This window comes from Squalius cephalus (assembly GCF_949319135.1).
Source record: "Squalius cephalus genome assembly, chromosome: 7".
Classification (NCBI taxonomy): domain Eukaryota; kingdom Metazoa; phylum Chordata; class Actinopteri; order Cypriniformes; family Leuciscidae; genus Squalius; species Squalius cephalus.
Genome location: NC_137128.1, coordinates 43,139,613 through 43,163,525, shown reverse-complemented (window position 1 = coordinate 43,163,525; position 23,913 = coordinate 43,139,613). Strand labels below are relative to the sequence as shown.

The following is a 23,913-nucleotide window of genomic DNA, read 5'->3' as shown; positions in this document are numbered from 1 at the left end:
TGAAAAATAATGTGTTTTTTGAACATTCCAGCATGAAAACCTATTCTAGTAGAGCCCAAAAACTAAATCAAGACTTTGTAAAAGGGCAAAATATGGTCTCTTTAAAAAGTCTAACCACTGTAGTGGTCAAATTACAGCAAAGGCTTAAAGAGAGCAAATTAATTCATTTATTTGGCCATTTACATGAGCCAAATAATTAGAGTGACTTTATTAAAAGAATTACACTTTAACTGAAACATTTTATCATATACAATCCATGAACACTCAGTGGGGATTTTTGTTTGTGCATAAACAATCTCATGGAATAATCCGCTGAATTAAGAGTGAAAGTCCTTCATTGTGGGTCTCACTAACCAACTCTGTCTCTGCAGTGCACAGGGACATAATCCTGCAAATCCCAGCAACACTGTTCAGACCGAAGCCACGGGATGATGTTTGTTCAAGGATTTCATTGTGCTAAATACCCAACTGTGTTAATGTGCAATTCTGCTCTGTTAGGGCGAAGATTATTAATGACTGAGAGGTATAGAAGTAAAAATTAAAAAATTAAAAAGTCCACCGGACATACACACACACACACACACACACACACACACACACACACACACACACACACACACACACACACACACACACACACACACACACACACACACACACACACACACACACACACACACACACACACACACAAAGTATAGAAACAATTTTCACTCAGAAATTGCTAGTAAAATTCACCATTGATTACAAAGAAATGGCAAGTGTCATATTGAATTTAACATAAAATTTTGAAGTAGAAAGACTGCAATAGTATTTTAGTACAAAACGTACTTCATCTGTTTATTTGAAAAATATTTTTTACATCATTTAAATAGATACTATATAGTACAGGCTTTGAATTCTGAATACTCTGAATAATGCACAAAATTCACACTTTATTTAGTCTTAAAAAATAAATAAAATTTAGTGTGGACAACATTTTAAAAATCCAAAGAACCTTTTTCCACTATAAATAACCTTTTGTGGAATGGAAAGGTTCCATGGATAATTAAGGTTCTTCATGGAACCATCAATCCCAATAAAAAAACTTTATTTTTAAGAGTGTAGTATAGGGTTTTGTAATTACTTGAGATCATTCAAAGGTTTCACTTAATAACCACAAACCTCATCCTACGAGTCCTTATAACTAATATCAACCTCACCCAGTAGGAACAAACAATGATCTCTATTTTTAGTTTGTCTGAGATCTAGATTTAACACTTTCAGAGTTCCTCTGAACTGAACTGCTCTCCTCGGCTCATGGCACACATCCTAGAGAAGATTTCCCATCTACATTCACATTTGATCCATCCTAAGCCCCTTTGTAGGTTTGGTAATGGCTGTTTTTACGACAACAGAACATTGGGGATTACACTGCTCTTCTCTCTCTCTCTCTCTCTCTCTCTCTCTCTCTCTCTCTCTCTCTCTCTCTCTCTCTCTCTCTCTCTCTCTCTCTCTCTTTGTTATCATTCTCATAGACAGTGACTTGTTTGCAAAGTGTTTGGAATAGGGCCATAAAAATGGCCCTGCTACTATCCTTGATAAAACCATGCCACTGACACAAGACAAATTTAAGTTCTCAGCACATGCTTTCTACCCAAAGCAACTTATAAATACAGTGATGAACACTTCTTGCAAATACCAATGCAGACAGCTGAAAATAGCAAGCTTCTTGCTAAGATAGACAATTTGGTTGTTGTGAGTATTTGCAGCGTGTTTCTGTATTTTGTTGAGTTGTGAGTATTTGCAGCGCGTTTCTGTATTTGGTTGCGTTGTTGTGAGTATTTGCAGCGAGCTTCTGTATTTGGTTGAGTTGTGAGTATTTGCAGCGAGTTTCTGTATTAAGTTGTGTTGTGAGTATTTGCAGCGAGTTTCTGTATTTAGTTGTGTTGTGAGTATTTGCAGCGAGTTTCTGTATTAAGTTGCATTGTGAGTATTTGCAGCGAGTTTCTGTATTTAGTTGTGTTGTGAGTATTTGCAGCGAGTTTCTGTATTTGGTTGAGTTGTGAGTATTTGAAGCGTGTCTCTGTATTTAGTTGCGTTGTGAGTATTTGCAGCCCGTTTCTGTATTTGGTTGAGTTGTGTGTATTTGCAGCGTGTCTCTGTATTTAGTTGCGTTGTGAGTATTTGCTGCCCGTTTCTGTATTTGGTTGAGTTGTGAGCAGTGTTGGGCAAGTTACTTTAAAAATGTAATTAGTTATAGTTACTAGTTACTTCTCACAAAATGTAACTGAGTTAGTAACTGAGTTACATCATTACAAAAGTAACTAATTACCAGGGAAAGTAACTATTGCGTTACTTAAAAAAAAGAGTTAAATTAATTAAATGGACACTAAATAGAATAAATTATTATTATAAAATATTGTACACTAATTCACACTATTTTAATGTTAATTTGGTGTGGGACATTGTGAGAGACACCTATTACCTTAAATATTAAAATGTTATCTTTACTATGGAACAACAAAACAATAGAAGGTTTAGAACTTTTAATATTTATTGCACAGTCAACAACTGGCCAAGAAATAAGTCTAAAAATAAATGTTGCTTCTTAAGAAATCTACCAAAAATAAATAAACAGTAATAAAAAATATACATACACATACACTCTTTGTAGTGCAAATTAAAATGATAAAACTCACACACCTTTACAACTAGCCTACTTGAAGTATTTTCTTCCTCACGAAAGTAAGCAGTTTAACAAAATGTGCTCTCAATATAATACTGAACAATGTACCAAAATAAACAATAATAATAAAATATAATTTTGGGGGGGTTTATTTCTATAACCTACAGAGAACTTCACCATCAGAGGTTATTTAAGCCAAATTCTAGTCGTGTTTGCCGCACGTGTTCACAACCGGTCAGATGTGTTCTGGGAACGTTCTCTGCAGGTTATTTTGGAGTTTTGTTTCATATGTAAACTAATTAAAACATTGCAGATGATACCAATATGCTACAGATATTATTCAAATGCTGAAGTGTGTAATTTATTTATAAACAAACTATATTATGCTCGAACACATTCGGTCTCTCTCGCGCACTTCCGAGCGCGCTCTCCAACATACACACCGGTCTCTCTCGGACACATTGGTCTCTCTCGCGCACTTTCGAGCGCGCTCTCCAACACATCGGTCTCTCTCGCGCACTTCCGAGCGCGCTCTCCAACGGTCTCTCTCGCGCACTTTCAAGGGCGCTCGCGGCGTTCGCCTCGCTTTTGTTCGCCTTGCTCTCGCCTTGACTCGCCATGACTGCCGGTCTGCCGCACATAATTCATTTTAAAAAGTAACGGACAACGCACCATATGGTACCGGTAACGGAGTTAATTTATTTAAAAAGTAATGCGTTACAGTATTAGTTACTGTCAAAAGTAACTGAGTTACAGTAACGCGTTACTGCCCAACACTGGTTGTGAGTATTTGCAGCGTGTTTCTGTATTAAAGGAGAACTCCGGTCATTTTTAAAGTGATGTTAATTCAGCCAGCGCACATACCTGTATTTACATCCTGTTTTCGGTTGAAGTCCAAAGTAGTCGATTGTCGAGTTCACGCACGTGATCGTAGGTACTGAACCTATGCGCGTGAACTCGACTACTTTGGACTTCGACCAAAAACAGGATGTAAATACAGGTATGAGCGCTGGCTGAATTAACATCACTTTTATTCATATCTTTCACATCTACTGCAGTCAGATTCACCCGTGTTCACTCTGAAGGAATCACTCACATGGCTGGGCACTTGTAATGACACATCAAGGATGTTAAGAGGCTAAAAGCAGGTTTAAAACTTGCCCCATTGAAGTCAACAGGGTGCAAATTTTAAAAAGAGGATAACACGGTGTAGGCAACACCGATTTTTGTCGTTTTTCTCTGTACTGACAGCACTCCAAATTTACAAAAAAATGGTTGAGTTGTGAGTATTTGCAGACCGTTTCTGTATTTAGTTGTGTTGTGAGTATTTGCAGCGAGTTTCTGTATTAAAGGAGAACTCCGGTCAATTTTAACATTGAGCTAATTTTTTTGTACATTTGGAGTGCTGTCAATACAGAGAACAACGACAAAAATCGGTGTTGCCTACACCGAGTTATTCTATTTTTAAAATTCGCACCCTGTTGACTTCAATGGGGCAAGTACTAAACCTGCTTTTAGCCTCTTAACATCCTTGATGTGTCATTACAAGTGCACAGGTCATGTGAGTGATTCCTTCTGAGTGAACACGAGTGAGTCTGACTGCAGTAGATGTGAAAGAAATGTATAAAAATGATGTTATTTAAGCCAGCGCAAATACCTTTGTTTACATCCTGTTTTTCGGTTGAAGTCCAAAGTAGTCGATTGCAGAGTTCACACGCATAGGTTTAATACCTATGATCACGCGCGTGAACTCGGCAATCGACTACTTTGGACTTCAACCGAAAAACAGGATGTAAACAAAGGTATTTGCGCTGGCTTAAATAACATCATTTTTATACATATCTTTCACATCTACTGCAGTCAGACTCACTCGTGTTCACTCAGAAGGAATCACTCACATTTTCTGTGCACTTGTAATGACACATCAAGGATGTTAAGAGGCTAAAAGCAGGTTTAGTACTTGCCCCATTGAAGTCAACAGGGTGCAAATTTTAAAAATAGAATAACTCGGTGTAGGCAACACCGATTTTTGTCATTGGTCTCTGTATTGACAGCACTCCAAATGTACAAAAAAATGAGCTCAATGTTAAAATTGACCGGAGTTCTCCTTTAAGTTGCGTTGTGAGTATTTGCAGCGAGTTTCTGTATTTGGTTGAGTTGTGAGTATTTGCAGCCCGTTTCTGTATTTAGTTGTATTGTGAGTATTTGCAGCGCATTTTTGTATTTGGTTGTGTGAGTATTTGCAGCAGGTTTCTGAATTTAGTTGCGTTGTGAGTATTTGCAGCACATTTCAGTTTTTGGTTGCGTTGTGAGTATTTGCAGCACATTTCTGCTGTTTTGGTTGAGCATTTGCAAGTGTGCAAGTGTTGTCAAACTGATGAAGATGTTTTCTTAATTTGCTTTTTTTAATTTGCATGTGTTTTCTTCAGTTGCACATACTATTCACAATAACTCACTTCTCTCATTCGGCACACATCACTTTGGAAAATACGTTCTGAAGAAAATGTGCATGACTGTTTGCCTGTGCAAAACTAACCATCATGGTATTCCAGGTTGTTGCTATGCAGTTGCTAAGGTATTCAGTGTGATTTGTAGTACGTTGCTATGCAGTTGCTAGGAATTTTCTGGTCTATATGGCTCAGGTTTCTTCAATGCAAGTCTATGAGATTTGTTTGGTTGTTTTATAGTGTACCAAGTGAAAATCATAAGCCTGCTCACTTATAAAATGTATAATAATAGCACACCTGCATCTGGAGCACAAACGGTGCCACAGTTTATGTTTAACAGAAACACAAATACATGTTTGATTGGTCTTCTGTCAAATGATTGCATACTTGCTAAATTCTAAAGCAGCTGGTATGAAAGGTCAGCACTTACATGTGAGTGGGCAGAACCATCGTTTTAACCACTGTTACTATAGAGACCCGAGTACCTCTGTCCTCATGGCAACCTCAATCCTGACTATTTCATCTGTGAATTGACAGCGAACTGGACCAGACCTTCAGGAAAGGAAAAACACAAATGAATTCTCATTAATCTCTCTGTTTTTTCTCCTATAATTTTGCTTAAGTCTCCTGCTTCTTAGATGTTGCTCCTGAGAAAAAGATCCCAGCAATCTTTAAAATCTTCAGCACTAAATCTTCACTAGAACTATAGCTTCAGAAGAGATCTCAAAAATATCTCAGACTGTGCTCAGCGATACCAGGATACCCAAGTCTGTAAAGACTTCACACAGGAAAAGTTTATTGCTCAAATAATAAGACTTAATGGAGCTCTTAGGTAGCCTATGTGTCATTAGAGCATCAACTTTGTCTGAGATGTTTCTTATAAAGATTATTAGAAGAAATAAAAGTAGATACAAATTAGATTGTTGTACAGATCTAAAATTAAGTATAGATATATAAAATTATAGATACACTACTACCATTTAAAAGTTTGGGGTAAGGTTTTTTTTTTTGTTAAGATATTCATTATTTTATTCAGCAAGGATGCATTCAATTGATCAAAACGCTGTTCTTTTGAACTTTCTATTAATCAAAGATTCATTTTTAATGAAAAAATGCATCATGGTTTCCACAAAAATATGAAGCAGCACAACTGTTTTCAACATTGATAATAATCAGAAAAGTTTCTTGAATAGAAAATTAGTGTATTAGAATGATTTCTGAAGGAGTAATGATGCTGAAAACTCAGCTTTGATTTATATTCACATAGAAAACAGTTCTTTTAAATTGTAATTCTATTTCACAATATTACAGTTTTTACTGTATTTTTGATAAAACATATGCAGCCTTGTTGAGCATTATTTTTAAAAGATTAAAAATCTTACTGACACCAAACTTTTGAACGGTAGTGCATAAAGACATGCACACATAAAATTGTCAAAAATTCTCTCATTAGTGCCTATTTTATTCTCCTTTTAGAGAATTTCAGGATAATCATGAGATAACTTTCTGCTTGGCAAACCCAGTACTGTAAGATCTCTTCTCTTGTCTATGACACAGGTTGTATCGCAACAATCACTAAGCATGTTATTGTACTGCACAGTATTATATAAACCTGAGTGTGTTTGAACACATTGTCAGGGAGATCGTTTGCACGATCTCTCTCTCTCTCTCTCTTTCTGCCTTTGGGCGAGAGATTTACAGATGGCCTCGTTTTGCGGCTCTGCTGTCCAGCTGTTGGCATTTCCATTACTAAATGATCCCTCTGTCAGATTGACATGCGTCTGTCCTCTGCTTGGCCTGTCACTCAAACTTAATGTCACCATGGTAACCGAGAGAAAGAGAGGATGGACTGAGGTCAGGAGGAAAAAAATTAACTGCAACTCGATACCCATCTGTTTACTTATAATCTTTTTTTGGGACCTCAACGCATGTGACTGCTGTGCTGTCCGAGATGGTTTCATATCCTATAAAAAAATTGTACACTAACGTTCAAGAGTTTGGGATCACTGTTTTTTTTTTAGTATCTTTTATTTATCAAGGACACATAAATGATCTCAAATGACAGTAAATATATTTCTATTTCTAATAAATGCTGTTCTTTAGGATTTTCTATTCATAAGAATCTTGAAAAAAAAATGCTTTTAATATTGGTAATAATAATAATAAATGTTTCTTCTATTTGCAAATAAAAAAGTACTTTATAACACTATAGTTAGAATAAAGCGTTACCGTAATTTTTTTACGATAAAATATGTTTACGAACATTTAATTCATAAAATTAAATTAAAATGAACTAAATCCATGAAAACGATTCCCTAATGGGAACCCCTATATTGCAACACATTCTCACACCCAAGGCGTCACTTTTTGTCACTTTCAACCATGCTTCAATATCTGACGCTCAAAGCGCCCCCTAGCGTCCATATGTGACGCTTCGGTTATGGGTAGCTTTAGGCGTCATGTAACTGACGCTTTCGGAAGCGTCAATATTCGACGCACAAAGCGCCCCCTAGCGTCCATATGTGACGCTTCGGTTGGGTAGGTTTAGGTCTGTGGTAGGGTTATGCGTCTCAAATGGACGCTAAAGGCTGCTTTGAGCGTCAGATATTGAAGCATGGTTGAAAGTGTTAAAAAGTGACGCCTTGGGTATGCACCTGACAGACCCTTTAATGCCTGGTTCAGATTACAAGATTTTTTTGTCTGTTACGATAGTCACTGTGTCAGATTACACGATTTTGACTCCTAAAAATCTTGTCGTGTCCTGGACAAGAAACATGACAGACTACACGTTGCTTTCCGACCAGTCATCACGAGCCGTCTCACACACACATTCACTCGCACATATACACACTCACACACACGCACTCACACACACACACACACGCACACACACTCACTCTTGACGGAACCCGTCGTGGAGGACCGGAAAAAAAATTAAACATGCTAGTCTTTTTATGGTGATGTCGTGAAGCATCGCAGACTTGGTTGTCGCCCACTATGACACACTTAAACGAGATGAAACGATCGAATCTTGCGTCCCGACGCCGTTATCGTTTACGAATCCCCACGACACCCCACGTCAAACGGATCGTGCCAAAATCGGGCTAAAATCGTATAATCTGAACCAGGTATAAGGTTCTATATAGAACCTTTTCTTCTAAGAATGATATATGCTCCTATGTCTTCCATTATCATTCCCGCTGTTAAACATCTTCATGTTTCTTTCATACACAGGAAGTGCCCTGATGGGTTTGACTGTTTAAAAACAGGTCGGAACCCAAACTATGGCTACACAAGCTTTGACACGTTTGGCTGGGCCTTCCTGGCTCTCTTCAGACTGATGACACAAGACTACTGGGAAAACCTCTACCATCAGGTACAAGCCTTGACATTGAAGACATAATAACCTTTTATCACAGAGACTAATTATTATGACAAACCTCTCTTCTTCTCCTCTGATATCTTCCTCTCTGTGGCAGACTTTGCGGTCAGCAGGGAAGACCTACATGATTTTCTTTGTGCTGGTGATATTTCTGGGTTCGTTTTACCTGGTGAACTTGATCCTGGCTGTCGTGGCCATGGCATATGAGGAGCAAAACCAGGCGACCATCGCAGAAGCCTGGGCAAAAGAAAGAGAGTTTCAGCTGGCGATGGAACAGCTACGCAAGGAACAGAGTGTAATTCGACAACTATTCTTATTAACAGTCTGAAATAAAGATTCACCTGGGCCCGGTTTCCCAAAGCGTTCTTATCTCTAAGTAGTTCTTAACCTATTCCTTAACCTCTCTCTTAACCTTATGGCACGATTCCCGAAACGTTCGTTCGCTAAGTATATCTTCTGTAAGTCACACTTTCGTAAGGTTGGTCTGGACCACTCTTAGCTTTACCTTATCACTGTTGCAGGTCTATATGAGTATAATTCTGAAGTTTTAATACACCCAGACAGTATTAAATTAGGCTAATTCAAGTGTTTTCATGCAAAGAATAAAATTGTCATTACACTGATTGTTGTTAGATTTTTAATCATATTATTATACAATATTATTAATTTAATTAAAACGCTCTTTTAAAGGCCAGTGAAAGCATAGGCTACTGTCAGTTAAGTCCTATTCGGACGCTAATATTGTTTCTCATGGGCTCATCCGGTATTTTAAACATTTACAGGGGTAAGTCGGTGATTTTAGTGCCGTCCGAATCCATAATATCAGTGTTTTTCTCACCCAACCCGCGTAAAAATCCCTGGCCAAATTAGTACCTTCTGTTTTTTGACAAACAGGTCGTGTGGTAATTTAATTGCCGTCTGAATCCACATCTCTGAGTTTACAAGAGATTCAAAATTCACGGTTTAAATCCTTTTTGATCACTGCCGAGCACCGTACACAAGATGTAAACTTTTATTACTGAAATGCTGGAAAGTATTTACAAGAACAATATTTCATCGCAGCTCCACCTCAGCGAACAAAAATGGGAAAGAGAAGAAGGCACGTACATTTTTGAAAAGGTTATTGTGGCAGCAATATATGTTACAATTTTAAAATATGTAGGCTAGGCTATTATAGGCTATTATAGTTTGCATTATTTTTTATAATATCCAATAATCATAATAAATTGCAATTTCAACTATTTCTGAAGTGCTTCATTTATAAAGATCACCGCTTTCTCACATAAACAGCCCCTGCACGAGAGAATAATTGATTCTCGAGCCATCGATATCAACCAATTCAGCACCATCGCCACGGACAGCGCCGGGTAACGTCGCACGTAAGAAGGTATATCTTAAGCAGCTTCCTAAGGTATGGTTCGGGGAACACACTTAGGAACATAAACAACTTTGGTAAGATATATCTTTCGAGCTTTCTTAGCGCGCTAAGAGTGAGCGTTATCGGGAAACCGGGCCCTGGACCTTAACTTTTTGTGTTGGCCCAGATCCGGCCCACAGCTGGTACACGTGGATTCCACACGTATCTGGGCCGACACTATGTTGCTTTCTGGGATGGATTGCAAACGTTTTTGAATACAGCTTAAAATTACTGAAATTATGTTATTTTCCCAGCAACTACCTAAAATGTTTTGCTTTGCACTGCAAGAACTACTATACTTATTGCAAATTCAGATCAAGCACATCTGATTTGTCTGTTCTCTTTGGTGTTAGGCGTTAGCAAAACAGCGTAGAAAAGACGCTGAGATGGCCCTGGCAGTGGATTTATCTCCGTCATCCTTCAGTCGGAAAGACTCTTTGAAAGGCCAAAGTAGACCGAGATCCCACAGAACACTGTCAGAGGAGACGGAGGACAACATTTTGCCAAAATTTGACCCGTTTGATGAGAAAGTAAGTATTTCCAAACTATTTCAGAACTGTTTTTTTTTTCTATTTGGCTTTAAGGAACACTCTGGCTTTAAAAAACAGCATTTATTAATACTTGTTCATGCATTAACCTATGTTAAGAAATAAGACATTGTAAAGTGTTACCCTTTTTTTAATAAGGAAAAATGACAAGAGTGAACATTTAAAGCCCAAAAATAAATATAACAGGAGAAATAGTAGCGTAGTTCAGGCAGAACACTGATTGCTAAACAATATCAGCTGACGCTCAGCTGATTTGTTACTCCATCTACTCTATCTAATCAATTATAGTATTTAAGCTCATTTAACGAATGCTCTGCAGTCTGTCGACATTTACACCACCTCCACCTCCTAGCCTTTTCAATAATAGAGCCGTGGATTCTGTATAGAAACTCTATGTACGTAATCATTGTATCTCCTTCTGTAAACATATGCTAAGAAACATTTGGTTATCAAAGGCTTGGGGGATTTGTGTCTCAAGGATGTATATCTCAAGCTGTCTAGTACAGGTGAAACTCGAAATTATAATATCATGCAAAAGTTTGTGTATTTCAGTAATTCAAATTAAAAGGTGAAACTAATATATTTAGTATATGATTATACCTTTCAGAGGGCCGACATTTCTGTATTTGTTATAATATCGTGCAGAAGTTATAATTTTGGTGATTATGGCTTACAGCTTATGAAAAAAACAAATTAAAATTTTCTGAGATTTTGAATTTGTTTTTTTCATAAGCTGTAAGCCATAATCACCAAAATTATAACTTTTGCACGATATTCAAATTTTTCGAGTTTCACCTGTATGGCAGCTCGAGCACCTTGGAGCCTAAGCCTCTCGCCAAATCCAAATATTGTCAAGAAATTTCATTCTCAAAGTGGTCCTGACTGAAATATACAATGGTGGTGAAAAGTTTGGAATTATTAAGATTATTTCATGTTTTTCAAAGAAGTCTCTTTTGCTCAATAAGGCTGCATTTTGACTTTTAGTCAAAACTTGCCCTGTGTTTGGGGTAAGATCTTTTTTTAATTACATTTTTTTATAGAAATTAATACTTTTATTCAACGAGGATGCATTAAATTGATTTAAGTGACAGTAAAGACATTTATAATGTTACAAAAAAATCTATTTTAAATAAATCCTGTTCTTTTGATCTTTCTATTCATCAAAGAATCCTGAAAAAAATGTATCACAGTTTACACAAAAATATTAAGTAGTGACATTAATAATAAGAACTATTATTATAGCAAATCAGCATATTAGAATGATTTCTGAAGGATCATGTGACACTGAAGACTGGAGTAATGATGCTGAAAACTCAGCTTTGATCTCAGGAATAAATTGTATTTTAAAATATATTCAAATAGAAAACAGTTATTTTAAATTGTAATAATATTTCACAATATTACTGTTTTTACAGTATTTTCGAGCAAATAAATGCAGCCTTGGTGAGCATAAGAGACTAATAAAACAACTTAATAAAACTTTAGACAAACAAATAAATAGAGCACTTAATTAAATTTTAAATATAAAAGTACCACATTTTCCACATAAAATTGCTTCTGTCTTGCTAGATGAATGTGTTATATCATCTGCCCTCTAATCTCTCTTTCAACCTCTTGTCCTCCAGCCAGCTCACCCTCTGCTCGCCACTCTCTCCTCTCATCCTCTGAGCTCTCATCGCGGAAGCCAACTCAGTATCTTCACCTTCCGGCCGCGCAACAGTTCAGAGGCCGACTTTGCAGACGACGAACACAGCATCCATGACACCGGCCGGAGCCGAGCGGGCTCTATGGCGACTCCGTGGCACAAGCGACGTACGGGCAGCATCAGGAGTCACTCCTCACAGGTGTTCACGCCCACCCTCACTCTTAACGGCAGACTAAACCTTTCTTTGGACCAGAATGGCATCACCAGCATCGGCCTGCACACCCCAACCTCTTTTCCAGCGTTCAGTATGGAGCAGGTCAAGGAGGGCATGGTATGGTCTTATCTGCATCACACCAGATTTACATTGATTAAAAACCTGTATGTTTGTCCTCCAAAGAACACAAAAGTAGTTATGTAGAAACTACATAAAAAGTAAAAGTAGAATGTCCAGACACATCTATCCAATTAAATTTTTATGGAAAAGAGCAGAGTTGATGGTTTTTGTCCCAAAAGTTAGTAAGGAATGCATTGCAACAATCTCAGTGAAATAATAAGTGCAGTAAGTAATAATAATTTGATGCTGAAAAATATAAATAAAAAAAAGTTCAATCTAATTAAATATGGACTGTTTTAACCAATATGTGAATGCATGCTTGGCAGCTTGTGAGGAATGTTTCAAAATGGTGACTTGTATAGCACTTTTCACAATACACATTGATTCAAAGCAGTTTTACAGAAAATCATGATGTAAATGTTTATAATGTCTTAATATTTTCATGTCTTATAGTTGGGTTTAGCAGATTAGAGCTGGGCGGAAATAAAGTTAACATTTTGTGCTGATACAAGCATACAGGCAGTTGAGATTTGATTAGTATATATTGCTTTATGTGAGTGTACTATATGTACGGGGATAAATAGGAGTACAATAGCTGGAGACAATATAGTTACATTTTGCAATGAAAAAAAAAAAAATTCAGGCTATACACTATATACTGCTTTCCATTAGTGTACTGTATGTATGCAGATAAAGTTGGATATAATATGTATCCAACTTTTAATATTTCACTGGTCGATAAAATAGTTTACATTTTCCAACAAAATAACAGTCAAGCAGTTGAGATTTGCTATATGTGCCCCTGAATCACAAAACCAATCACATGTCGCACGGGTATATTTGTGGCAATAGCCAACAATACATTGTATGGGTCAAAATTATCGATTTTTTTTTTATGCCAAAAATCATTAGGATTTTAAGTAAAGATAATGTTCCATGAAGATATTTTGTAAATTTCCTACCTTAAATATATAAAATATATTTTTTTTGTGAGTGAATGCAGCACAATCGTGAACATACATGGACAACTTTAAAGGTTACATTTTCTCAATGTTTCAGTTTTTTTCAACCCTCAGATTCCAGATTTTCAAATATTAGTAGTATCTCGGCCATATATTTCCCTATAATAATAAACCATACATCAATGGAAAGCTTATTTATTCAGCTTTCAGGTGATGTATACATCTAAATTTCAAAAAACTGGTTTTGTGGTCCAGGGTCACATATAGTCTCAGTGCTTATGCTGCTTTAGAAGGAAGTTCACTAGGATTTGATGTTTTGATGTTCATTTTGATTGACAGGAGTCAGTGTGTCAGACTGAACAGACCAGTGCAGCTGCCAAGCAGGAGGAAGTCCCGCCCCCTCAAAGGAAGAGAGGACTGAGCTCTGTCAGCTTCTTCAGTGACGCCATGGAAGGTGTGATGGACTAAAATTATTTAAGAAAAAAAAAAAAACAGACAAATGAGAGAATTTTTGACATGCTGTAGAAGAATAGACGTAGATGTGAGAGTATTAATGTGGATATAGGATCATATCAGTAGTAGATCATTTGATTTTAGAAGAATTTGATGAGAAATATTTGAGTTCACATTGAGATTTTTTGCAGACACATTCACATTCAATGCTTTTGTTTGCAGACTTTGGTATCTTGACAAATCTGAGCACAGTTTGAGACCGTTGAACTCTCTTCTGAAACTCTTTCTCATGAGACAAATAGTGAGAAGCAAAAATGAACATTGATTGCACTCGAATTAATCTCACCTTGCCTCAAGGAGAAACAATTTATCTATTAAAAGATGATGAAAAAGATTATGATTTTACCTTAAATGCATGATTTTACCTTAAATCAGCTTAGCGCCCTTAATGTTACTTATTTATTGTTTTCCATCTCTTCTCTTAGAACTTGAAGAGGCCCATCAGAAATGTCCTCCATGCTGGTATGAATTTGCGAAGAAGTACCTGATTTGGACATGTTCTCCAGCCTGGCTGAGAGTGAAGGACACACTTAAAGTCATGGTGATGGACCCCTTCCTGGACCTTGCAATTACAATTTGCATTGTTCTCAACACATTGTTCATGGCACTGGAGCACTATCCCATGACTGATGAATTCAACAGCATGCTGAGTGTTGGAAACCTGGTGAGGACAATTACAGTAAAAGTGGCGCTCTTAAAAGCTTGGTTTATTTGAGCATCTCAAACAGCCCTGTTTCTTTGCTTCTTCTGCATCTGTAGAATTAAACTACTGGCCGACAGTACCAAGGCTGCATTTATTTGCTTAAAAAATACAGTAAAAATTGTAATATTGTGAAATATTATTACAATTTAAAATAACTGTTTTGTAAGTGAATATATGTTAAAAATGTAATTTATTAGTGTGATTACAAAGCAAAATTTTCAGCATTATTACTCAAATCTTCAGTGTCACATGATCCTTCAGAAATCATTCTAATATGCTGATTTGCTGCTCAAAAAACATTTCTTATTATTATCAATAGCTATGTTTCCATCCAAAGTTGCAAATTTAACTTGTGCGCTATATTGGAATATCATTAAACGCTATCATGTTCTCTTGCGTTCGGATGCTGGTGTTTGGGGACGCAATCATGCGAGACACCTCTGGGAGAGAATTAAACTAAATCATTCTGTCGTCGACAGACTTTGGCTCAGGAATTTCAGAATGACAAAACAAACTTTTGAAGATGCTGTGCAATGATTAGTCCACTGGTTAGTCCAGTTATTCAATCACATCCACTGTTGAGAAAAAGTCATGTGAGTTTTTTGTTGAGCATTGAGGGATTTATTTGGTAAATGTTTATGCACGTCATCTTATCGGATAAGAAAAATGTATCTGCCTCAATTGAGTGCACATTTTTGCACATCTTGGTGTTTCCATCCAGTGTTTTTTCTAAATGCGATATCCCAAAATGCACATAAAAATAAGTGGACTAAACTATATTTTGTGAAAACTGATTTTTTGGCGTTTTTGCCTTTTATGACGACAGTAGCTAGACAGGAATTGAGGTGTGAGAGAGAGGGGGGACGGGATCGGGAAAGGTCCTCGAGCCGGGACTCGAACTCAGGTCGCCCGAAGCACAACGGCGCTACATCTCGGCGCACTTGCCCACAAGTCTATTGGCGCCAACAAAAACTGACACAGGTTTTTTTTTTTTTTTAGATGTATTTTTGGGCGTTTTTGCCTTTTATGAGGACAGTAGCTAGATAGGAAGTGAGGTGAGAGAGAGAGGGGGGACGGGATCGGGAAAGGTCCTCGAGCCAGGACTCGAACTCAGGTCGCCCGAAGCACAACGGCGCTACATGTCGGCGCACTTGCCCACGAGGCTATTGGTTCAGGATTCTTTGATGAATAAAAAGTTCAGAAGAACAGCATTTATTATATTTATTCACAATATTATTGTTTTGACTATATTTTTGGTCAAATAAATGCAGCCTTGGCAAGCATGGATATCTTTCAAAAACATTTAAAAAATATATATATATTATTCCAAACGTTTGACCTGTAGAGTATGTAAAGTAAAATGTAAAGTTTTGTTCTTGCTTACCAGGTGTTCACGGGAATCTTCACAGCGGAGATGTTGCTGAAGATCTTTGCTCTGGATCCGTACTATTACTTTCAGCAAGGCTGGAACATCTTTGATGGAATTATCGTTAGTTTGAGTCTGATGGAGTTGGGCCTTGCCAATGTGGAGGGTCTGTCTGTCCTCCGCTCGTTCAGACTGGTAAGTTTCGATCCTGCTTGGAAATAGACATATTAAATTCTCTAGATTGGACATCAGTGGATTGTCACATGGACAATATATGAGAATGCCATAGGAGACCTGTGAATATTTTTGAGCGAATCATTGAATCAGAGTTTTGAATCAGTTAAAGGGCGAATTCACTGCTAGCAAAATGGGCTTTTGATATAACTTGGCTGTCTGTAGAGACGCAAAAAAAAAAAAAAAAAAAAAATGCTATGCGACCAAAGAAAACCGAGAAAAAGTGATGTGGTGTTCCCTTTTGCTTAAAACTTCAATACTGATAATGCCACCAAAAGTCCACCAGGTGATGCAAATTTTTTTTGTGTGTGTGTTATCCGATGGAATTTGCAGACAAATAATCAGGGATATTTGGGAGCAGGTGACATAAAGAAAGAATAAAAGTTGACATATTTTATATTTTATTTTATTTATAAAAATTATATTTTATTTAAATATGCTACAGATATTGTAACAATACAAAGCTGGCTGAAAATCAGCAAATTATCCATTAACTGAAGCAGACTATTTCAATTTATTGACACAAATGTTTAAATCAGAATCTCGGTCAAACATCTGTCGTAACACTCACATACTTATGGGTCTCAAGACATGAAACTAGTTGTCATTAGTGGCACGCAGAGTCCATCGGAACTTGTATGAACCCACGTGACCTCAAGCGTCTTACAATTCATTAACAGATTAAAACTGCACAATGCTTTTAACATCCCTTTATATTGTGATAATAAAAACAGTTGTTAAGCAGCTGACCATGAAAAAGTCCAATTTTTAATGTACACACACAGCATGTGTACATTAAAAATTGGACTTTTTCATGGCTTCACCCACATGTGCATATTTGGCTGGCCAGTAATCCTTTATCCATTAGTGAGATTAAATATGTTAGAGTTGACATCTCAAAAAGTGGATTACAACTTTCTTTTAGTTCAACATCAGTCATATTGCTAACTAAATATAGGTCATGCTTTAGCTCAAATAAAATGACCAGTTAGGGGAATTTACATGAGAAAATATGTATTTGATTGGCATACAAAATCTGATGGTTTGCAACATGATTATTAAATTAATAATTTGAGAGACATTACAGAGTACAGCCAAAACATATCTTGCAGTTTAATTCAACACGAATGCATTCACAACTTCTGAAATCTGATGTATTTCTTGAGATATTCAAGGAGAAAAAAAAGTTTCAAAAGTTTCTCTGTAGTGGTTCAATGGTACAGTATGAAAAATAAAAGCGCTTAGCGACGGCAGCTGATACTGAAAGGCGTTTTTGGTCTGGAATCAAACAAGCATGATAAGACCAGAATGAATTTACTGAATTAATTAGGGTTATTTTTAATTTCACGTTAACTATATTGATATAAGTTCTGTATTTTGTCCTCAGCTGAGAGTTTTTAAACTAGCAAAATCGTGGCCCACCCTCAACACGCTGATAAAGATCATCGGCAACTCCGTGGGTGCTTTGGGGAACCTGACGCTGGTCTTGGCCATCATCGTCTTCATCTTCGCTGTGGTAGGCATGCAGCTGTTTGGAAAAAACTATCAGGACTGCGTGTGCAAGATCAGCTATGACTGCACCCTTCCTCGCTGGCACATGAAGGACTTCTTCCACTCGTTCCTCATCGTCTTCAGGGTCTTGTGCGGGGAATGGATCGAGACCATGTGGGACTGTATGGAGGTGGCTGGACAGCCGCTTTGCATTCTGGTCTTCATGCTGGTCATGGTCATAGGAAACCTGGTGGTGAGTACGAGAGCTGTGTTTTGCTCAGGTTATGATAATGAGATGCTGTGGAATACTTGATTCTGATTGGTCAATCACGACATTCTGCAGTAAAACATCACTCAGCAGGCTTTTTCTTCACACATAATAAATTAGTCTGGATTACTGTATGAAGATGTGATTGATCAGAGTGGGATTATCCATGTTTCTAATAAATGCAAAAAATTTTTTTATCTAGTAATCATTTTTTAATAATTTTTTTACATACTATCTAGTAATACTTTAAAGCACCTAGGTTTGTAACACATTTGCATAATGCCAGCCTATGGTCTTCATTGGCTTCCCTCGAACAAGGTCTACTTTGATCCGCCCTCAAACACTGTAGTTGAGGCTGAGATTGGAATAGCTTGGTTTGTGTTGTCAACATGTGAAGATGCTGTTTTCTGTGCTGTGAATGCAAATCCACTTTGCTGCTCTTCCAAATTTATACTGTAAAACTGATTCCCTCGTTACTGTTTGTATCACTGTGTGTGTGTATACAAGTGCTGAGGAAGGTCTGGATCTGAAATTCAGATATGGTAATAGGCGTTTCTTTTCCGACATGCGCTGTAAGCGGTGGACCGATCACAACAGACTGTGCCATCTGACCAATCAGAGCAGAGTAGGCTCTCAGAAAGGAGGGGATTAGAGCGACCGAATCCTTGATTGAACCGTTTCAGACGCTGTGAGAAAAGAGCTGATGCTGCAATATATATTATGAGAAAGTGTTTTTTGACCTTGGATGCATGTAAACCTATTGTAGGAGATCAAAAAATAAAATTAGGAACCTTTAAAATAGCATAATAGGGGCACCTAAATACTGCTTGTTTAAATAGTTATTGAATAAAGAGGAAGGTAAAGGGGTAATTCCCCCATAAATTTAGATTTTTTCATCATTGACTATCCTTCTTGTCTTTTCCAAAAAAAGAAAAAGGAGACATTAGGCAGAATGCCCAAGCTAATAAGAAAGTGAATGCATATTTTATACTGACAAGCTCCAAGGACAATGTTTAGGATATTTTATGGTATTTTTTGGAGCTTGGCAGAATAAATTACCACTCACCTTTGTTGTATGCAAAAAAAGCATGCCAAATGTTTGGGTAAATTATTCTTTTAAAGACAACTTGAGAGAATGAATTTATGCACTGGCTAATTCAGAGGCATAGATGGTCAGTAACAGGAGACAGAAGCGGTGGCGTTTAAACACAGGATTTCCTCTACCGAGGTCGGATTATTATTGAAATGACTCTATGATGGGGTCATGATATCTACTGAACTCCTGACTCTCAAACGTTTAGACATCACAATCGTTTATTGACTAGACAAAAAAAAAACAAAAAAAAAACACCATGAGAAGAAACACAGATCACATACACAGAAGTTTTGCATCTTAAAACACTAAGTTGTCATAAATTTGCAGAGCTCAGTTTATATTCTTTTTGAGTCTCGAATTATCAACTAGTTTCTGGGAGGTCTGGTTCATTACTCTTTGCAGTGAAATATATATTTTAAAGATAAACCATCATACTCTAAGAAAAATCTGATTGTGGGGATTCATAAGATGGCATTAGAGAAATATTACTTAGGCCTAATACTCCCAGATGTTCTTGATCCAGTCATGACTAAAAATACCTCCAAGAAATTAGGGTCTTTTCCCAGAAAATAAGACGCTACTAAGCTTTCCTTCCTAAGTTTTCCTGTTTTGACATGATGACTGTCCTAAAAGAAGACACTGATGATGTTTCAAAGAATGAAATTGATGATGTAACAAGCAATTATTTTCAATCTCTATAAAATGGTTTTTAAAATAGCCAATAATCACAAACTTAAAAAATAAAAAAAAAACTTAGAAGATTTTTAAAAATTAAAAATCATTGGCCAAAAGGTGTGAGAATCCTGGTTTACTATGTTTGGCAGATTGTAAACAAAGGAAACCTCAGGGTAGATGCAAATGGAAACAAGTCATTGAGGGATAGAATCAGCTGGTTTATTGGCTGTACATATTTTGTACAGTTGTGTGTGCACTAGAATGCTTTTTGGAAAGACTTTTTCAATACGTTCCTTCCTAATGATTGACACCAATTAACACAAAAGTACAACCATTTGAACATACTGTACTTCTGTCCCTCAAAGTCAAGTTTTCCTGAAATAATAGTGTAAACCCTGACTAGCAAAGAAAAATCAGCACATTTTAGCCTTTATTATTTTACCCAGAAGTCCCCTGTCGCTTGGAAACACATTCAATATGTCCAAAGGCTTGTGCTTAAACATACTTAAGTACACTGTTGTCCTATTCTGGATTTTCCAGCTCAAAATTGGCAACTTGTGTACTCTATAAATGTTGTAAAAAAATAAATAAATAAAAAACGCTACAGAAGCAGCCGACATTGGTGATTCATTCACAATTCCTTTTAAAGCCGGGTAGAAGGGTAGACAGCATGGGCATGTCAAATTGTGAGGCACTTTGTCCTTTGTCCAGAAAAGGACAAAAAAGCCTCACATCTCAAGTGGTGTGGATGATCTCTCAGTGAAGGTCTTAAATTAAAAATCACTAAAATGAAATATGGTCCAAAATTATCAAATGGCCATTTCTACAGAAAATGTGCATCTTTTTTGGTGTTTCTTTCAATTTAATCACAGACCACTTAATCAAACATCATTTTATAATCGGAACTGGGTCTGAACTTCAGCATAAAATGTAAATTGCAAGAATATTTTCTCACCTATTGACCTTATTCGCATAAGCCTCCTCAAACCCTCTGTAACACAATCCGGTGAGATCTGTCTGGGATTGAGAAGTCAGTTTGGGATTATCTTTGCTGTCTTATTAAAGGTCAGAGTGCAACTAATCAGGTTTCCATGACAGCCCGTAAAGTGGCTCTTATAATAGACCAGACTGCAGGAAAAAAGCCTGTTATGAACATGGGACATTTTTGTAAGCGATTGACATTCCTGCAATAGAACAAGAGCTTGGCACAGGAGGACTGCCATGGAAACAGTTGATGTAACTGAAGGTATTTAGATCAACAACTGTGCTCACAATATCCTAGTCGGATATCAAGATTTACCATTTCAGTAAATGTACCGCTGTGCACAGCTGCAACATCAGAAAATATAATTATCTCTCTCTAAAATAGTGTTGGGTCCACAATCTCAATTGGTTATCTTAAAACAATCCCAGAAATCAAATTTGCTTGCAGATCTGCATTCTTTGTTTCTCTCTTAGGTGTTGAATCTGTTTCTGGCCCTGTTGTTGAGCTCCTTCAGCTCTGATAACCTGTCTGCGCCCGATGACGACGGAGAAATGAACAACCTCCAGATAGCCATCGCTCGAATCCACTGTGGTTTCTCTTGGTTGCTGAATGCCATCAAAGACCTCTGCAATGGGAACCTGGCAGGGCACAGACAGAAGGCCAAGGAGGTGCCGGCGCCCCTGAAGGAGAACCATGTTGAGTGCAACGGCGGTTTGGGAAGTTTGGGGCGGCATGGAGAGAAGTACGTTATTCCAGAAGGACAGGACAGTTACATGACCAATCCCAACCTCACCATCTGTGTGCCCATCGCACCAGGAGAATCAGACGTGGAATTTCCTGAGGAGGAGGAGGATGATGAAGACACGGTGTCATCAGAGGATGAAGAGCAGAAACCGGTGAGAGGTTATGAGAGGTGATTTATTAGTATTAGTGTTGGGAATTTGGTCCATTAGGTTCTTGAGGTTGTGTAGTCCGATTCACGAGCAAATGATTCATAGGAGTCGGTTCTTTTTAATGGATTGGTCAAAACACTCTTGGTTGGTTAATTCGTTTTCTGATCCACTCAGTGTTATTTTTGTATTATTGAGATACAAAAGTTTAAGTAATTTTGTGTATTGTGGTATTTTTAGTAGTTTCAGTTTGAGTTATTTTAGCTAAAATGAGGCAGTACTAACTTAAATGAGGCTTTCTAACTTAAAGGCAGTACATGTTTTCTTTATAATTAATGAGTATTAATTAATCATTTACATAATTAAAAAATACTTGACAAAAGTCTTTGTTTTTTGGGACCAACTATTTTTGCATCCTTAATTGTTAATGGAATTGTTTATTATGAAACCGGAATCATTTCCATTTTAGTTCTGTGAAATACAACTGAAATTCAAAGCCAGAATAATATCATTTATTTTGATTATGATCCCTAATTAGTAGTTTATACATCTGAACTTTTAAGAAATTACACCAAATTTTTTTATTGGTATCACAAATTTGGACTTAACAATGGACAAACAAGTTATTTCGCATATTGATATACAGTAATGCCAACTAACTTGCTTTTACACTGTTTAAATTCAAATGTCTGGATTTCTAGGAAAACCAAATGCATAAATGGCATCCAGACCAGTTAGATATATAACCCTAAATCCTTCATATACTGCATAAGATAGTTTATTTGTTTATCCCTATTGTGAGTGGCTGTGAGCTCAAACGAGCGAGTGATGTCAGAGGTCAGAGAGATGATATGATATAACATGTGTGAGGAAGCGAGCCAGTGGCTGTATAGGTGGGGAGGTTGGGGGGGGGGGGGGGCATCCAGATTCATAAGCTGATAAGCTGCAAAGCAGGCAAGGTGAACCCAACAGACATGCCATACAGTATATTTGTTATATAAGAGAAACGGGTTTCAAGAGGAGCATAGGAATATGGATATAAAATGGTGGAATGGTGGACCAAAAAAGTACCACCAAAAGTAGTCCATACAACAGCGTTACATTTCAGACGACAGCTTTGTTAGGAACTGAAATTTAGTTGTTATTTACTGTAGGTATTTGCTGTACCTCTCAAATCTGTTCTAATATGGTGTATCAAGATTATGTGGCATTATTGTCCTGCTGACACATCTTTTTGTCAAGTCAAGTCAAGTCACCTTCATTTATATAGTGCTTTTAACAATATGGATTGTTTCAAAGCAGCTTTACAGTGATAATAGGAAATCACCGGAACAGATTGTTTAGGCTTTACAACAGCTCTAGGATAAAGTTATTGTCCAGCTAAAGTTAGTTTTGATTGATTGATTGACTTCCATTGCGAAGATCATTAGTTATTAACTTAGGGGCCGCTAAGACAACACCGCTCTAACAGGAAAATCCTTAACGTGCTCTGGCCACCCATCCGCACAAAACAGAACGCACTCCCTGAAATAGGTTCGAAGGTGCAAACGATTATCCTTTATCTCTGCGCAAACCTCGAAAACGCAGACGTCGTGCACATGTGCATTACGTGTAAGGTATGCACGTTTGAATATATATGTGCGCAGGCGTGTTGTCCTTCTTTACAAATCAACCCTCAATAAACTATTTTTGTGACTTATTAGAATTGTAAGTTTCACAACACTGAAGAGTGACTTCATTGAAACTTGCAAGCGAAGTCTATGAGACCACAAGATGCCATTTGGAACAAGGCCTTTAAAGATCTGTTGTTTAAGTGCCCCTGTTATGCTTTTTCAGATATTACCTTTCATATAGTGTGAATCATTCAATGCATTAAAAGCATCTCAGGATGAACTTCCTGGCATTGTTTTGTTGCAAACTTCTTCCAAAACCTTTTTGACGTCTTAAGGCACAAAATTAAGAGTAATCCAGCGTCTCTCTCTCTCACACACACACACACACTCGCTTGCCTCGTAATGTGGGATTACATAAGCAGCACTATTGGATTGTGTTGGCACCTTTGGACCAGTAATCTCCGTAAATCATTTTAAATATGTTGCCATTACATGCAGGGAAAATCTCATCAAAATTGTATTAAGAAGGCCCACTGCCTACATAGAGAAAGAAACAAGGAGAATGAAACAGTATAATCTTGCCATCTCAGATTATACTGGAGGTTACTGACCTTGACTTGTGCGCTCGTGGATTAGATGCATATGCTAGTATTGCGCCATATGTATCTTGGGATGC

At 37.3% G+C, this 23,913-nt stretch overlaps 2 protein-coding genes across 2 annotated transcripts in view; both read left to right on the top strand.

The window, feature by feature from the left end:
* Nucleotides 1–23,913, top strand: part of LOC307161903 (uncharacterized protein) — a 150,839-nt gene that overhangs the window by 64,608 nt on the left and 62,318 nt on the right. The window lies entirely within an intron of this gene.
* Nucleotides 1–23,913, top strand: part of scn12aa (sodium channel, voltage gated, type XII, alpha a) — a 63,777-nt gene that overhangs the window by 25,166 nt on the left and 14,698 nt on the right. Inside the window, exons 9-17 of the mRNA XM_079876858.1 lie at nt 8,350–8,491; nt 8,595–8,792; nt 10,268–10,444; nt 12,088–12,438; nt 13,743–13,857; nt 14,342–14,580; nt 16,007–16,180; nt 17,607–17,963; nt 21,208–21,630. Of these exons, the coding sequence (XP_079732984.1) occupies nt 8,350–8,491; nt 8,595–8,792; nt 10,268–10,444; nt 12,088–12,438; nt 13,743–13,857; nt 14,342–14,580; nt 16,007–16,180; nt 17,607–17,963; nt 21,208–21,630 (2,176 nt within the window). The remainder of the gene's footprint in view (nt 1–8,349; nt 8,492–8,594; nt 8,793–10,267; nt 10,445–12,087; nt 12,439–13,742; nt 13,858–14,341; nt 14,581–16,006; nt 16,181–17,606; nt 17,964–21,207; nt 21,631–23,913) is intronic.